At 46.0% G+C, this 17,377-nt stretch overlaps 1 protein-coding gene across 2 annotated transcripts in view; it reads right to left on the bottom strand.

Moving 5' to 3' along the window:
• Positions 1 to 13,358: 13,358 nt before the first annotated feature.
• The window catches only part of THUMPD2 (THUMP domain 2 tRNA and snRNA guanosine methyltransferase), a 40,584-nt gene continuing 36,565 nt past the window's right edge, over positions 13,359 to 17,377 (bottom strand). For both annotated transcript variants that reach the window (XM_080812794.1, XM_080812795.1), the window contains 2 exons: positions 17,125 to 17,233; positions 13,359 to 14,283 (listed from right to left, as the gene is read on the bottom strand). In XM_080812794.1, coding sequence (XP_080668920.1) covers positions 13,959 to 14,283; positions 17,125 to 17,233 — 434 coding nt within the window. In that variant the 3' untranslated portion in view covers positions 13,359 to 13,958. The remainder of the gene's footprint in view (positions 14,284 to 17,124; positions 17,234 to 17,377) is intronic.

Genomic DNA, 17,377 nt, shown 5'->3' with positions numbered 1-17,377 from the left:
TTCTTGCTGCAGGACAACCACAAATGCTTCAAGAGGCTCAGGGTACCCCATCACAGTGGGAACTTGCCTATCAATATACTCCCTGCCCATATGCAACCTGTATTGTTGCTAATCTTCAAAGCAAGATTTCTACTTATTCTAAAACGTATTAGCATGTATCTTCTTGTAGCTTCCATAAAAGGAAAACAAATTGGTTGGCTATAAGATACTTTTCTGTTGCTATTTCCTGTTCTTTTTCCCCATCAGCATGTATGGTAAAATACTGCCTGCTCTCTGCTGTCCTGGGCAGTGCTTGGGCCTCTCCGCGGGTAGGAGCAGGGAGACCAGGGTCCTAGAAAGGCGAGAACAAGGGGGCAGTGGAGCTGGTGAGATTGTAGAGATAGGGCAGAGCTGTGTTGGCCGCCCTGAGGAGACTGGGTTTTACTCTGGCTGTGGAAGGCAATGAGAGTTTAAGGCAGTGAGAGTTTAATCACATCACAGGGATGTGATGTGACTGTCATTTTAAAATGTGAGTATTGCTGCTGGATGGAAGATGGATTGGAAGAAGCTGGTGGAGGTGGAGAAGACAGTTGAAGAGAAGAGTGTGGCAGGAATCCAGGAGATGCAGTGGTGATCTGGACTCAAAGGCGGCCGTGAAGATGGAGACAAGAGGGTGGATATATTTCAGAGATGGAGTTGACAGGACCTGCTGGTAAAGGGGTTGGAGAGGGGAAAGAAAGAGACCTTATCAAGGATGGCAACAAAGCAGTTTTTAGAGTTAGGTTGTTTACTAAGGGATTCTTGTATCAAAGGGGGATAAGGGGGGAGGGGCGGGGTGCCTGGATGTCTCAGTAGGTTGAGTGTCTGTCCTAGGCTTGGGTCGTGATTCCGGGTGGGATCAAGCCCAGCATTGGCCTCCCTGCTCAGCGGGGAGTCTGCTTCTCTCTCCCACTTCCCCTGTTTGTGCCTTCTCTCTCTCTCTCAGATAAATAAAGAAAATCTTTTTTTTTTTTAATCCAACCAAAACAAAAGGGGGGATAGGATTTGAAAGTTACTAAGTGTCATGGTAAACCCAGTGTCACACAAGATGGCGGTTATCCTTAACCGAGTAGAGCCCAGGACTGAAAAGCTTTGGGTAGGAATATGGTCCAATGACCCCAATGCACCTTCTCCCTAACTATCCACCTGCCAGCTTCATCCTCTTTAATTTCTAGTTGTTCTCCAGAAGTTGTCTATGCCAGCTGCACTGCTCAGTTTGAGTGTGAATTTTGTCAATTAATGGTGACTGCAAAGATTCCAATCCAGCCACAAGGGGAATGCATGTAGTGATTGTGAGTTAATGAAAGAGACAGATGTCACCCACTAGCCTCCTCAGCTCACATCATACCTGATAGACTATTGGCCATGCTTCCTGTCATGTGTTAAGGCTGCCATTGCCAACATTCACAAGATGCACAGACCACGGCCCTTTGATCTGGTCATTTTGGATGACCAAGACCTTGATGACATCACTGCCTTGAGTGTGGGTTGTGAGGATGGATGAACTGTAGCCTCAAATTCTTAAGACATGTCCTCAATCTATACAGGACCTTATGGTAAATTCCCTTAATAGTGGCATAGATGTGCAGTGACATCCTCTGGGAATTCTGGGAATTCTGGAAAGTATATTGAAGACTTGCTAGAACAGGTTCACGGAGAATCCACTCTATCTGGACAAGAAGGGCCTGGGACTCCTTTGACTACCTTCCCAGAACACAATCGGTACCTCACAATCACAGCCAGATGTCAAGATGGGGTGTTTAGTTATTGAATCATAGAACACCTTTTATTTGTATCCTTGTGGCTTTGCCTGTGAGTCAAGTTGGCTGTGAGGAACACATAAACCCTTTAGAAACTTGCCTGAACTAAACTTCACTCAGCGGTGGCTTTGGCGGGCTTCAAACTCATTCACCACACAGAAAACACACCCAACTCATCACATCGGTTGACACCGTTAAGCTTATAAGAGCGCAAAAGGGGGCCACCTGGGTGGCTCAGTGGGTTAAAGCCTCTGCCTTCGGCTCAGGTCATGATCTCAGGGTCCTGGGATCGAGCCCCACATGGGGCTCTCTTCTCAGCAGGGAGACTGCTTCCCTTCCTCTCTCTCTCTGCCTGCCTCTCTCCTTACTTATGATCTCTGTCTGTCAAATAAATAAATTAAAAAAAAAAAAAAAGAGCGCAAAAGGAACCCGAAAAACTGCAGAGATTGTTGTGGTTTTCTCATTTCTCCCAAAGCTTGTATTACTTCTGGACTCTATTGGTGCTCCAAAAACCAACTCTGCTTTTCAAGCACTTGATTCCAAAAGAATGGTGCTGGAGTCCCATTCCCGTCGGTTCAGAGGTTTCCTACATTCTTCTAAATGTTAGATATAAATAAGAAGTGCAAAAGACGGCTCTCTCAGAATCCTCTCCAGTCCTGTCTCTTGGCATTGATGAGATGCTCAGTGTAGGGATGAGTCAGCGTTTCCTTAGTGACGGGCCATGTTCTTTATGAACTCTGTCTTGTTGTTAGTGCCTCTAATTTATGGATGGAGAAACTAGGGCTCATAGAGGTTAAATAACCTTCCCCTAAGATACTAAGTGGTGAAGCCAAGTTTTAGATTCTGGCCTTTTTACTCCCAAGTCGTGATTTCTTCCACTTTCCTGCATAGCATTCTCATCGTGCCCGAGACCCATCACATACACTAATTGTGCCTCTCTAACCATATCTGAGCTTCCCCCTCAGATTTTTATACATCTAGATTAACATTCCCCCATGGTTTTCCTGGTTCCCCTTGGAAGCTACTGCTCTGCAGTTTTTTAAGTTTATTTACTTCTTTTTTTAGAAATCTCTCCATCCAACACAGAGCTTGAACTCACAACCCTGAGATCAAGTGTCACACGCTTTTCTGACTGAGCCAGCCAGGCGCACCCACTCTGCAGTTTTCAATCAATGAGCTGCATTTCTGAACCAGAGCACATACTGCCCTTTGTAATTCTGTAAAGAATGCCAGACCTATTTTTATAAGCACAGAACCTCTCTTTACTGATTGACCTTCAGGAGCCCTTGTCTTTGGCGGTAGCCTAAAGGTATGACAGCAATTTTAATTACCTTCCTGGCACTGCCCCCACAGAACATTCTGAGAAATTCCCATGTCACCAAGGCTGCTCAAAGATTAACATTTAAGTGGGGTAGATCCTCCTTACTTTGTCCTGTGAAAACATCCCTGGTGGCTTTTTGAAAATTATTTCAATGAAAGCAATTACTCCAAAAAGAAGGCTAGCTAGTCTTGTGGTTAGAGACAGGCTAGGAACTCCGAGACTCAGGACTTCTAGTCCTTATTTCATGACTCTGTAGCTGTGAGCTCCTGAAAGTCAATCATCTCTCCTGGACCTCTGCAGACATTCAGGAGCTGATGAGCTTTCCAGGGACACGGGCAAGGCCACACGTGTAATACGCCCATGAAATACTTTCAACGCCTCTGCAAATTTTCTATTCTTTTCCAAGTTGAACGTGAACTCATCCTTTGTAATGTGAACTGATTTTAAAAGCACAGCTTGTAGATGACACCAACAATGCAATGAAGCTATCCGATGCTGTGTCAACAGAAGGGTATCTTCCCAGCTTCTGAGTACACATCAAGGAGGGCACTTCTTGTTCCGCTTCTCTTTGAGAGGTTGGTCCCTGTGCAGCGACTTCGAAACAAAATGTCAGGACAGCCTTGGGAGGAATGTGGAAGCTCTGGCTGTCATCCCTGTCGACCATAGAGGAAACAGACTTTGAGCCTGAACCTAACGTCTCTCGGCCAGTCTCTGGCAAGGTGTCTAAGGCCCCAGCCAGTGAGATCTGTAGGTTTTGAGGTCCACGCGTCTAAGTACCTGTGTTCCTGCAAACACGTCGATGAAGCACTAGTCTCTGCTTTATATGCCTCTGCGGTGACTACAGTAAATTGCTATCGTGCCAACATATTTCTTAAATAAAATGGACTTGGGAATTGAAATTAAACCAACTGTGAAAGGTAATCTGGGGGACATAACGCCAAGTGATTAATGCAATATTGATCCAAAGGCTGAGCCGGTTCTTAAACAAAGGGTTTTCCAAATAAAGTAACAGTTTAAAGAGGGTTCACAGGAGTGGGGAATGGTTTCCAAGAGAATTGGAGCAACATGAAGGAAGAATGTGGGAGGCGAGGTGAGGCTGGTGGGAGGGCAGAGCCACGAGAGCCACGTGGAGCCACGTGGAACCACACCAAGCAGGACACGTGGACACCCTCTTCCCTCAGCCCTTGTTCAAAATATCAGCTCTACTGCAGGGAGCCAGATGAGTGAAGAATGCAATGGGTTAAGATGGAAGTTAATGTAATTTCATCATTTTTAAAGCAATCGGCCTGTGGGTCTGTGATACGCCTACATAATCAAGAAGGGTGTCACAGAAAATGTCAAGCTTTTACCTAGGAACGATCGAGCAGCTGGTTCTGTGTTGCATGATTCCATACATCCCCATATCAGGAAGGAAAAAAAAATCTTCCTTTGGGATATAACAGTCAACATTTTTTCTTCTTTTCCTTCGTGACATTGGAATGCATGGATTTGATGGAAGCAAAGGGGAGCTGGGTCCAGCATCCTGGAACTTTCTGGCTTTGTTCACTTGGTTGGCAGACAACCTTAAAAAGTAACCTGCGTGTGGTCATCTGTTTCTCAGATCTATACTGAGGGACTGTTTTGTGCCAGAGACTGACTTTGGTGCAGGGGATCATCAGTGAGATCAACAAAGCCATTCCCTTCAGGAGCTGGAGAGACAGACAGCAAGCAGACAAGTCTCCTGTGCTGGAGGGAAGTGCTATGAAGAGAAATGAAGCCAGTGAGGTGGTGGCTTATTGAGACAAGGAAGCCAGGGATGGCCTTGCTGATAGGGGGACATTGGAGCAGAGATCCTGACCAATGCAGGTGTGGGAGGAAATGCCCCTGGAGAGAGGACAGGAATTGCAAAGGCCTGAAATGGGACAAAGCTTTGCATATTCCAGGGTCAGTAAGGGGGGCAGAATGCAAGAGGCAGGGTTAGAGAGGAGGTTAGAGGGCATCTCGGGACACCAGGTCAAATGAAAAGTCATTGGAGGCTTTTGAGCAGGAGAATGATATAATCCAATGTTATTAAACACAAATAAAAACAAAAAACTTCTGGCTCAGTGAATTAATTTTCCTTGGTTTCCATGTCAATATCGAGAGGCTGGTGCTGGGCATTTGGGGCATATAGGCAGACCACATCGTTAATAATCCCACTCTTCCAAGATAAATTCAATCTCTAATAGCATGGAGGTATCTGGGGCAGAGTCACAAACAGGCGTCGGAAGCATGACCACGAAGTGGTAGAAATAATGAGTAAGAGGGAGGGAGACCTGGAGTAATTGCTCTCCTTTGTTACACCCCCGAGAAAGATGTTACTTGCTGAAGGAACTTGATGAAAACTGACAATATTAAATGATTATGGCATTCAGATGGCAAAATTGTACTTCAGATCACATGACTCTCTCGAACATAATAAATTCATGGAATTTAACTGAAAGACAAAGAAAGCTGAGCTCTTCCTGCACCTAGGCATGTTTTCAGTTGTTTTAAATTCCCAAGTCCATTGCTTGTCACTCAAACATTTCCTTGGATTTCCTTCATCTTTCTCTGTGGAGCTTTTCCAGAGAGTGGTTTCATACTTCCATTTCCAGAAGTTAAGGGTAATCCTCTTTCTCTTCAACACTTAGACTTCCAGCTGGCACCCCTCACTCACCCCTGACCTGCCTCCTTCCCGATTGCTGTCAAGGCAGCTTTTCAGGCAAGTCCAGTCTACCAAGGAGCATCCCTGAAGCCTGACACAAAGTAAGTACTCAGTCAGCGCTTGATAGCTCAGTGAATGAAGGAGTAGATGAGAGTGAAAGAATCGGAAAACAGAAAAAGCTATACTACATACGTTGTAGGATATAGAGTTGGTATAATATACATAAAAAGACTCCCTTGAGATTTCTTAATGATCAGGATTTTGCATCTCACTTAATTTTAGTCCAAAATCTTTCCTGTATAACTCTTTGAACAATCATTTACCTTATATCCAAGTGAGTGGTTCCTCTTGAAAGTTTACATATATTTTGAAAGATTTAATTTATAGTTTGTCAGAGAGCAGGAGAGAGAGCACAAGCAGGGGGAGGGGCAGGCAGAGGGAGAAGTAGGCTCCCCTCTGAACAGGGAGATCCACCCGGGACTCCCAGAATCCTGGGATCATGACCGGAGGCGAAGGCAGGTGCTTAACTGACTGAGCCACCCAGGCATCCCAAAAGTTAATATATTTTGAATCCCCGATGAGCCTTAACTTTCTAGGTCATAGAGGAAGTAGGTGTCCCCCTGACAGCTGTCTCTTGCTTTCTGAATGTCCCTTCAATTCACTATCCTCAGAATCACAAGCATTTATTTCCTCCCCTCCAGCAGGAGCCAGTACAATTTAGTTCAAGGAATATTAATCGTTCTTATGTACCACACCCTGTGCCAAAGGTGGGGAAAATACTATAAAACACTCCAACTAGAAGATAAACTCATATTTTGGAAAATCCTCAAAAAGCTGTATTGCCTTATGCATTTGATATTAAAGATGCTTTAGCAGAACCCAGAACTGTGATTTAATTCTGTGAAATACACTAAGATAATTAGAACCACGGCCTCTGATGATCTCTGATGCTGTCATTCAAGTCACAGAAGAAACACATTTTTCTGTCATTTGCTGCATCTTGGTTACACACACAAAGGTATCCACCCCCTCATGTATTTTTTCCTCTGAAAGATGAAAGCAAGGCTTCAGCACAGAGCAAAAAAGGCAGTATTGTTCAAAATCGTTGAGGCCAAAACATTAAAAATTGAGACCTGGAAAATATGGCGAAAGGGAAAATGCAAACTATACGGAAACCCTCCATTGAGATTGACACAGACAGACCCCGCACAACACGAGCGTGCTTAGAAACCTAGGTGTGCGGGACGGGGTTCCCAGGGGCCATCAGCAGTCCACTTTAGGTAGTTTAGAAGAAAAGGAGTTCATTTTGGGGCGCCTGAGTGGCTCAGTGGGTTAAGCCTCTGCCTTCAGCTCGGGTCCTGATCTCGGGGTCCTGGGATCAAGCCCCACATCCGGCTCTCTGCTCAGCAGGGAGTCTACTCCACCTCCGCCCCCCCCCCCACCTCTCTGCCTACTTGTGATCTCTGTCTGTCAGATAAATAAACAAAATCTTAAAAAAAGAAAGAAAGAAAGAAAAGGAGTTCATTTTAAAATACATTAAGGTGCTCAAGAAGGCCAGAAAATGTGTCTGGTTGACCATACAACGAGGAACACCAGGCATGAGGGGATTGTTGCCACAATGAGCCCCGGCAGCTTCTGCTGGACACCCACGCCGCAGCTGGCACCATTGATGGTGGACCCTGAATGCTGCCCTCTGTCCCTGCTGACCTTTGAGACCCCATGTTTATTCTGCCACCCTTCCAGAAAGCGGGTTCCATTTTGCCTGCTTAGTTAGAGGTGATACGGTAACACGTACCCCTGCCCACTCTCCCCCATTGGGCTCTTTACTCTGATTTTGGGAGAAAGAGCTCCATCTATTGGTCAGCGGGCCACAGCACACACGGCGCCCGGCAGGGAGGCGTCTCACCCCGGGCAGGATTTCTCTCTGCCAGCACAGCAGGTAGCTCACGCCACTCCGTTCCGGGGATGGCGAACTTGATGAGAAATCCCAAGAGCCGAGGCCTGTGGTCTCACTTCCACCGCTGTAACTGATCTCTGGTGGGAAGCACTGTGGCGCGTAAGGGAGTTTGGTAAATCCACGCTAGGTGCCGCTGCCTGGAGAATTCAAGTCTAGGATGAGCAGTTGTTCCCGCCAAGACGAAGTATTGCCCTCTCCACAAGGGAAGGGGTCTCCACTCTCATTTTCCTCCCGAATGTGGTATTATACCAAGTCTCAGGGGAGGTCACTGCTGCTGAAAGTTAATCAGCAGTGGCGGCGGGCACTTGGTGACCCGTCCTTCATTGGGCCAGTACATTACCTCCATTCCGGAAACCACAGCCGCCTTGTCCATGAGGCCACCGAGCAAGGGTGGCTAGGGGAAACAGAAGGCACCGGGCAGGAGTCTTCCACCTGCGGATTTAGAACCTGACGCAAATATTCTCCCATACTGGGCCCTGTTCTGAGGTGTCCATTCTTGCCCTGACCTTCTTTCACGGCCCTGGCCGCCCTTTCAGACCCGTAGCCCGCCATGACAGGGTGAGCATCTCCCTCTCAGGCCGTCTCTCCTTCCGGGCAAAGGGGACCATGTAGACCACTCCACGTTTTGCTCCCGGGGAAAATTTCCTTTTCTCCTTGTCCCTTGGCTCCGGCAGGGCTGAAAAGCCCCAGCAGTGAAATTCCAGCAGGTGCCAGCAAGACTTGCAGAACCATCTGTAAGCCAGATTGGACTTCTTTCCTCCTTGGTGAACAGCTCATGGGGAACCCCCCACCATGGGACCGTGGTCGGGGGGTAGGGGAGGGATGCGGAGAGCTGGAGGCCCCTGGCAGGGTGAGGGGATGACTGTTCCTGTAGCTCATGAGGGCGGTCAGCCGTGGAGCTCGGTGCTGATGTATACTGGTTCCCCCTGATGAGAACGTGCTGGTGGGCTGGGCTGGGCTTATTGACCTCTGGCGTGGTGGATCAAAGCTGTCTCAGTTCAAGATGGGCAGGCTGGGTCACGCAGTCACCTGGTGTCCTGTGGTTCAAGCCCTCAGTTGCCAGCCAAGAATTCTTTCTATTTTTTTTATTTTTATTTTTTTTAAAAGATTTTATTTATTTGACTGACAGATCACAAGTAGGCAGAGAGGCAGGCAGAGAGAAAGGAGGAAGCAGCCTCCTTGCTGAGCAGAGAGCCCAATGCGGGGCTCGATCCCAGGACCCTGGGATCATGACCCGAGCCGAAGGCAGAGGCTTTAACCCACTGAGCCACCCAGGTGCCCCCAAGAATTCTTTCTAAAAGGAGAATAATTACTTGCACAAGAGAGCTTGGGTTTGCTCCAAAAGCGAAGAGGCTACAGCTATCCTTGCCCTATGAGGACTTGCTGCAGTCTTCAGCCAGCGTCTGATTGCTCACAGACATTCTGAGTATCATTACCTCCGATGGGTCATGAGGATAAACACGCAGAGCTGCTCACAGTGGGCCTGGACCAGCTGAAGGACCCTCCCTTGCGGGAAGCCTCCATTAAAAGTAAATGAGTCAGAAAAACAAACCCAAAGGTGCCAAGATTGCCTTTGGATACCAAGGAATTTCATCAAGCATCTGTGCCTCTTTCGTAACGGCACTAATAGCTGCAGTTCTTACAAAGGAATCACTGCTTTTGTTCGGCCATTTTGGTAGGATGGGGGAGGTGGGGAGAGCCTGAGGAAGACGGGATCTTGGTCCTCCGATAATAGTCACCCTTACTCCATGGTTTGGGAGCCATTGTAGAGATTCTGCATTTGCTCAGGGCACCGTTCCAGGTGTAGAGTCAGGATCTGGGGAAATTACCACATAGTTTTTCACTGAGAAAACTGAAGCAGTCAGAAGAGAACTTGCACAGTCTACCACCACCACATCCGCCCACCCTCCAGCATCTGCTCCCACTTACAGTCTGTTCTACAGTGTGTGTTTCTGTAATAGGCAGTCACTCAAATGTTATTGCTAGGTTGGGGATGATGTCACTCTAAAGTGGAAATCGGGTCGGTTCATAAGTCATTTTTCCCTCCAGCACATTAATACTTTGTGCTACCAGATAAGAGCAGCTGAACATGAAGGCGCTAATGGAATGAGCTGAATGAGTAAACTGCAGAAAGAATAAGGTAGTTTGCATGAGGCCTTCCCTCTGCATCTTCTTACTGATTCCTTTGGGCCACGGGTTCTGTCTTGGAAGTCCTTATTGTGTAGGTAGCAGCCTCTACCCTTCTTCTACCAAATTCTATTCAACCTGACTTTGCCCTTTTTTCTTGGAAAGGTGATAGCCTTTATTTACTGATCAACAGTTGACCCTTGAACAACATGGGTTTTAACTATGCGGGTCTACTTTTATGGTTTTATTGTTTTTTTGTTTTTTTAGATGTATTTATGTACCGTGCACACGTGGGGTAGGGAGGGTAGGGGCACGGGGAGTGGGAGAGAATCTCAAGCAGACTCTGTGTTCAGGGTAGCGCCCTATTCCAGATTCGATCCCATGACCCTAAGATCATGACCTGAGCCCAAACCAAGAGTCACTTAACTGACTGAACCACCCAAGTGCTCCTCTCCTCCCCTTTTAAGAGTTGACCACAAAAGCCACAAGGGCGTTTATTTTTGGCTGCCCACCTCAGCTTCCATGGGACCAAACAAAGGTGAAGGGAGCAGAGGTCATGCCTGCTGCCCTCTGAGGAACTGGCGAGGCCATGGGAGACCATGAACAGACCTCTGGGGCCCAGGACCAGGCAAGGCTGCAGGTCAGCCCGTGTGCTGACAGGGTGGTTGGTTGGAGAGCTCAGGCGGGCAGGGAGGAGGCTAGGCAGACATAGAAGGACCATGGCCAGGAGGCAGGGGTGGGGCTGAAGCTGGTTAGCCCCGCCTCATGGGGGGTGGCCTCAGTGGGCCTGGTGCAGAGGGAGGCCAGCAGCTGATGGCCATGGGCTGGAAGTATGCCTTCTGGAAGACTGTGCCCGGCTGATGGTGTTCCTCACCGGCCTGCCTGTGGCTGCTGCTGTTGAGGTGGGGACACCGGGCTTGGTGACCACGCTGTCCCAGGGCCCAGCCCCCTGCTGCCGCTGCCTTTGCCCTGCCCTCCTAGCCGGCCTCCATGGTCTGTTTTCAAGAAACAGATCTGCCATGCTACCAATGTATTTTCTCTTTCTTACAATTTTCTGAATAACATTTCTTGCCTCTAACTTCCTTTAGTGTGAGAATCCAAGGTATAATCCGTATAACAAAGTAGAGGCTAACTGACTATTGATGTTGTTGGTAAGGCTTCAGTTCAGTGGTAGGCTGTAAGTGGTTGAGTTGTTGGGGACTCAGAAGTTATAAGCGGGTTTCGGCTGTGTGGGGGTAGGGCCCCTTCACCCCTGGGTTGTTCAAGGGTCAAGTGTATTTATTTATTAGGAATGTTAACCCGTTCTTTCAAACTATGTTGATTGGCGTTTTTGATAGTATGCCATTTCCGAAGTTGGATAGGTTTAGAATGGTCTGGCCGGTATTTTTTCCGTAAATTCTGTTATTTTTAGTGCATGAATTTGAGAATGAAACATTTTCAGGAGCACATTTATCATGTTATTGCAGAAATGCCTGTATGCCGCCTTCCCACTCGTAACCATGGAGAAATTATTCATGCTCTTATCGAACGCTAATTCCCCCATGTGTGGAATGTATTCCAACCCCCTTTTCAAGGACACTGCTCCCGCAATTATCCTTTCCCTACCTCGTGAGTTTTTCACCTTTCCCGGAACATTCTCTTCAATATGAAAAACATGCTGCTGCTTCTCCCATCTTAAAATATATCATTCTCTTGATTCCACGTCCCTCACCGAGCTACTAACTCCATTTTCCACTCTTTTCAGCAAAATTAGTTGCAAGAGTCATTTGTATTCATTACCTCCAGATTTCCCCACTATTTTCTCTTAATTCCAACCCAGGGTGGCTTTGCTCCTTCCCTAGGCCACCCAAACTCCCATAGTCAGGGTCACTCACTGCTAAATCCAAGGGTCAATTTCTAGTCTTTATCTTTTCCAGCAGCATTTGATAGATCACTGCCTCCTCCATATCCTGTGTTCATTTGCCTTTGGGCAACCACTCGCTTTCCTCCTGCTCCCTTGCAGATCTCTTCCCTTCTCTGGACCTCTTAGTGTTGAAGGAGCCCGAGGCTCAGCCCTGTTCCTCTTCCTTCTTCTCCTCCATTTAGTCCTTTGGTGATCCCATCCAGTTTCAGGGCACCAATATGCTGAAAATCCCCAAATTTCTATCTCCAGGGCAGAACTTCGTCTTAAACTTCAGACTCATGTGTTCAATTGCCTACTCAACACCCCCACTGGGATGTTTAATGCACATCTCAGAGTTAGCGAGTCTAAAAATGCCATCTCACACCCAGCCTGCCCCCTCCACAGCCTTTCCCCCATCAGTTGATGGAAGCACCCTGTTTGGGGGGGCTTGGCCAAGTATCTGAGAGTCACTCCTGCCTCCTCTCCACTTATCACACCACACATCAAACACATCCGCAGATCCTGCCGGTTTAAGAAATGAAAGATATTTCAGAATCCAGCTGCGTCTTACCACCTCTGCTGCTCCTGCTGGGCAGGCTACCATTTTTTCTTGCCTGGATTATTGCGAAAAGCTCCCAACTGGTCTACTTTCACCTTTGCCTCCCCCCACTACAGTCATCATAGTGGTTCTCTAAAATGTATGTTAGATTTCTCCTTGTTCAAACCTGTCCAGTAGTTTCAAGTCAAAGTCAGTCGTCCTAGCGATCTGCAAGGTCCTGTTTGGTCTAACCTGCCCCTGCTGCCTGCCACTGACTTGCTCGTCAACCTCTCCTTCTCCCCCTCACTCACTCTGCTCCTGCCCCACTTCCTCTCTGCTGTTCCTCAGATACATTAGGCATGCTCTTGTCTTACGGCCTTTGCCACTGGCTATTCCATGTGCCTGGAACACTCTTCCAAGTCCTTTAAATATTCGCTCCAATCTCCCATTCTCAATGAGGCTTGACCTATTAAAAGTGCAAAACAGTCCTATCCCCATCCTCCTGTTTCCTGATCACTTTACTCTGCTTTCCTTCTCCCAACCCCATACTTATCACCTTCTAACCATCAAATAAATTATTCATTATGTCTACTGTTTCTTATCTGTCTCCCCTGCTAGAGTGTTTAACTCCTATGAGGGCAAGGATCTTTGGTTCACTGACGTGCTCCAAGGACCCCGAACAATGCCTTGGCAGAGAATAGGTATGCAATCAATATTTGTTGTATGAATACGGGACAGGCTCAGATCCCACTGGGATTACTATGAAGTGCTCTCAGGTAGAAATTCCACTTATCACCTGTGCCCCACTAGCCCCACACTGATGAGTGGACTATGTTACATGCCACGCCCCAGCTGGAAAAGACTCTTCAGTTTCTCCTTTGGAGAGGTGGGATTCACAGGTGAGAAATTTCCCAAACATGGAGAGGTTGTTAAAATAGTAAAACAGCCAAGAAGCCAAGCCACTACTTTAGATAATTGAAAAAAAATAAAAATCATATTCTCATCAACTTCCTGTTAAGAAGATCTTCTTCTCAAGTAGTAAACACAAGGAATGTATTTAATTTAAAAAAGGGAGAGGCGACAACTTATTAATGCTTTTATAAAAAGAGCAAATTTTATTTTCCATCATGTTGGAGGATACTGGCTTGATTCATATTGTTATTATTCCCATTAATGTTTTATGTAACTCGGGATGTACAAAAGGTATTGCAAATAAAAATTATTTTTATTCCAATGGAGAAGATAATTATACATTTAAAAATCAAGTTTAATATCAAAAGAAGTAAGACATAAAAGTTTCTACATTTAGAAAAATCTGATCGTGAAAACATCACCAACCTTGTGATGACTGCAGTATACTTTACATGAACCCCTGAAAACCTTTGTTCCAAGTTTCAGTTTCTGTTCAGAAATAGTGCAGGCGGAGCAGAACTTTTCACCTTCCGACAGAATACGAAATTTAAGAGTCATTTGGCATAAATGTACATTCATTGGTTTTGGTTGGCAACTTTAATTTTTTTGGGTGTAAAGCTGATCTCTACTCAGAACCTGTGTCCAGCAGCGATGCTGGACCTCAGGGGAGTTTGCTTCCTTGGGACTCTGGGGCCCTCTGAGGGTCCCAGGACAATGGCCTTCACTGCTGTGCAGCTGCCCTGACAGGACTTGAACCTGGCTCACAGCAGCAAGCCTGCTAGAGTCCCAAAGAGTGCGACTTCCTGTATTTGCATATGAATGCCTCTGTCCTTCCAAGGCTAACTTGGTAGCATTCCACTGGCACTAAAGAGCCAACCGGTGGCATTTTGTCTAAGGCCCCCTGGCTGCTGGCTTCCGATGAAGATGACACTGTGTGTGATAGGTCAGTCTTCTCTCTGGGGCTCAAGCACTTCTTGATTCCAGGCTCATCTGTGTGGCTGCCCTTGGAATTCAAAGGGATGCCGTTCTGTTCACAGTCTTGGAGGCGCCTGTGGTGATCATTGCTGAGCAACAGCACAATGGTTCCTCCAACGTGGAGCACTCTGACGGAAGATGGTAATTGGCATGAGTATTTCTTTCTTTTTAGACAACAAACAATCCCATTTTATTTTAAATATTTGGTGTTTTTAATTTGAAATTTAATTTTATCTATTTAAACACAAGGATTTTGATAATTAGGTAGTAGCTTCCATAATACATATTCATTATAGTAATTACAGAATCACTAGCACAAATCTGCTTTAATTATCTATTTTTACTCTCCTTAAAAGGCAAGCCTCAAAGTAATTCATAGTCACATTCTAATAAGTACAAAGGAAAAGGCAAATGAAAGAATCCTAAAGAATCAGCATATATTAGAGGTAGTAGGCTGTTGGCAGAAGAAAATCACCAGAAAGAGTGAGGACATGCACAAGGGAAGGACAACAGGGAAGACCAGAAAAGGGAAGGGAAGACCCTGAGAGGAAAACATTTGAGCAAATTCTGCACAGCAGGTCTATGTGGACAAAGTGACCAACACCACAGTCTCCGGGGTGGCTAAAGAGATTACTGACAGTGGGACAGAGGCCAGCAGAGAGCTCAGGAGGGTGGCAAATGCTCCAGGCTAGTCTGAGGTGCCCCAGGAGTGCATTAGGTGTGTCCCAAACCTGCGCTGTGAGTTAAGGACAAGCTGGAGTGAGGCAGGCCAAGTGACAGTGAGGGGACTGGAGCAGGGCAGGCAGCTGGAGTCAGCAAAGCCACAGACAGGAAGACCATCAGGTGGGGGAGGCACTGAAAGAAATTCAGCAGGGGGGGTGAATCTGAGGGGGTGGGAGAAGGAGGGAGGGAAAGAGCCTGTTTGGAATGTGCCGAGGGACCAAAGGAACAGGGCAGGGTGAATTCCAATCCACAGCTGGAGATACAGCCTGGAGGCAAGGAGAAGACCAGTGGAGGTAGAGATTTCAGAGTTTTATAGCACACAGCAGATAAAGCCATAATGGCGGAGGGCATCATGGGGGGCGGGGGCAGTACCAAGTGAGAAGAGCAAAAAGGCCGAGGAACAGAGACTTCACGTTTAAAGGAGGAGAGAGGAGGAAGGGTCCGTAATCCTACAAGAAAGTCTGGACAACAGTGATGGCACGAAAGCCAAAGATGTTCGGTTTCCAGAAGGGAATGGTCTCAACAATGTCTAATGCGGCAGGACTATCAAGTGACTAGGATTACAAGAAGTCATCAGTGAACCTGGGCATGCAATCTTGGTTGAGGGCAGGTGCAAATTGCTGGTCTGCCAGAATCGAAGGGGGACTGGAAGGTGAGGAAGCAGAGATGTCAAGGGTAGGCTATTCTTTCAGTAAGCTTGGGTGTATACGTAGGGAAAGAGGATGACTGCTTGAGGGCCAGGAGTTACAGGGAATCTCTCCCACACCCGACAAAGATGTCAGTGAATCAAGACAAGTTTGTCTCCAAACTGCACTGTGTTATGCTACACTGACTGTATAAAGCTTCAAACTATGTAAAAAGTAAAAAATCAGACCACCGAGTCTGTGGGCAGGTGTCAGGGAAGCATGGTCATAGAAGCTCCTTATGTCCAAATACATACACTGATCCAACTGAGGCCTTCAGATTAGGGGGGAAATCCTGAATACCTTCTGGAAAGTTCCAGGCTAAATGTAAATCACTGCTCACACATACGGTATTTCACCATGAGCTGGCTTAATAGTGTTGCTGGTGAATTACCTAGGTAGGCACAAAGGCTGTGGTTATGAATCCTGGCTGCACAACAAAATTAGGCCGGGACTGGTTAGGAAATACACCCATATTCTACTCCAGACCAATTAAATTGGAGCCTCGGTGGGGAGGGGTGGAGAATGAGTGTTAGAGTTTTTCAAAAGCTCCTGAAATGGTTTTAATAAGAACTCAGGGTTGCAAAATCTGCTTGAGGGTAACATGTACAGGAACTGAGGAAATGTCTGAATTATGGGTGTTGCCCAGAGACCTCACATAATTATGTCAAGGGTTAGCTAACTGTGCAGCAGGGGAGGTTGCCTAGAAATAAGATAATCCAAAAAGAAGTGTGGAGCACCCAGTTCACATGATGAACTGAGATGGCTCCTGGTTCATGTCAAGCTTTAATTTTTCTTATGGAATGTCGGCCTTGACACTGAATTTTTTCTACCCAACACCCATGGCTCATTTTTTCTGTTGGTGACATTATTTATATACAGGCTCTCAAACATCTATGTTGTCTTGCTCTATCAAATGCCCAAATGAGTCGATTTCATGAACTGACCTTTTAGTCATATCTTTTTATTCCTCTATGTGTTCTAGGTTCTCTCCTTTCTCAGATCAGAAAACAGGTCTCAGTGTTTGAACCTCTCAAAGAAATACTTTCACTGAATTAGATTCCCTGAGGCAGACCTTAGAAACCATGACATGAATAACACTTCGTTTTCCTTCTACAATCAGCAGTGTTGTAACCTCTCTAGGTTACTGATGGTCCCTGTGTGAACTGCTGTGTGGTTTAGTAGCTGGGATCTAGAGAAAGTTCATCTTTCTGGGTCCCAGTTTCTCATCTGTAAAGCATGGGGGATTAACACACAGCAGGCAGGGTTTTTGTGAGGATTACAAGTAAATACATAAATTACCTACTCAGTGATTAAAATACACGTCACTACTTCAGATGCTCAAATTTCAGGCAATAATGACAAACTGGTATCTTTTTCAAAGTAAAACTTAGAATAGTGTAAGACGATATGGAATAACTATTTCAATTATAAGCTTCTGATTTGAAACCTTAGAAAACTGAACTACAAAAGCTTTGGATAAATCTTCACTGAAGAACTACAATATATTTTGGTTAAATGTCCAATAACTCAAAATTTGTAAGAATAAACTCAACAACTTACCTCTCCATTTCTTGTAGAATGTTTTTGATGTCTTTCCCTAACTTAAACTTTTTCCCAAATGGAATGTCAGAAATAACAACATCGACACTCTCTGAGGGCAGTGGCAATTCTGAAATACAGAAACCAGAGAATCCAGTTATATTAAGTTCAAATATTTACAACCTAAATATAAGAAAATTGAAGTATGCCAAATTATTTTTGCATATTAAATAAAATTTAGGGTTGCTAACATTGTTTCCAAGAAATTACAAGT

The sequence above is a fragment of the Martes martes genome (assembly GCF_963455335.1).
Source record: "Martes martes genome assembly, chromosome: 9".
Taxonomy (NCBI): Eukaryota; Metazoa; Chordata; class Mammalia; order Carnivora; family Mustelidae; genus Martes; species Martes martes.
Note: the sequence above shows the minus strand (reverse complement) of the source record. Positions and strands in the feature narration are given on the sequence as shown.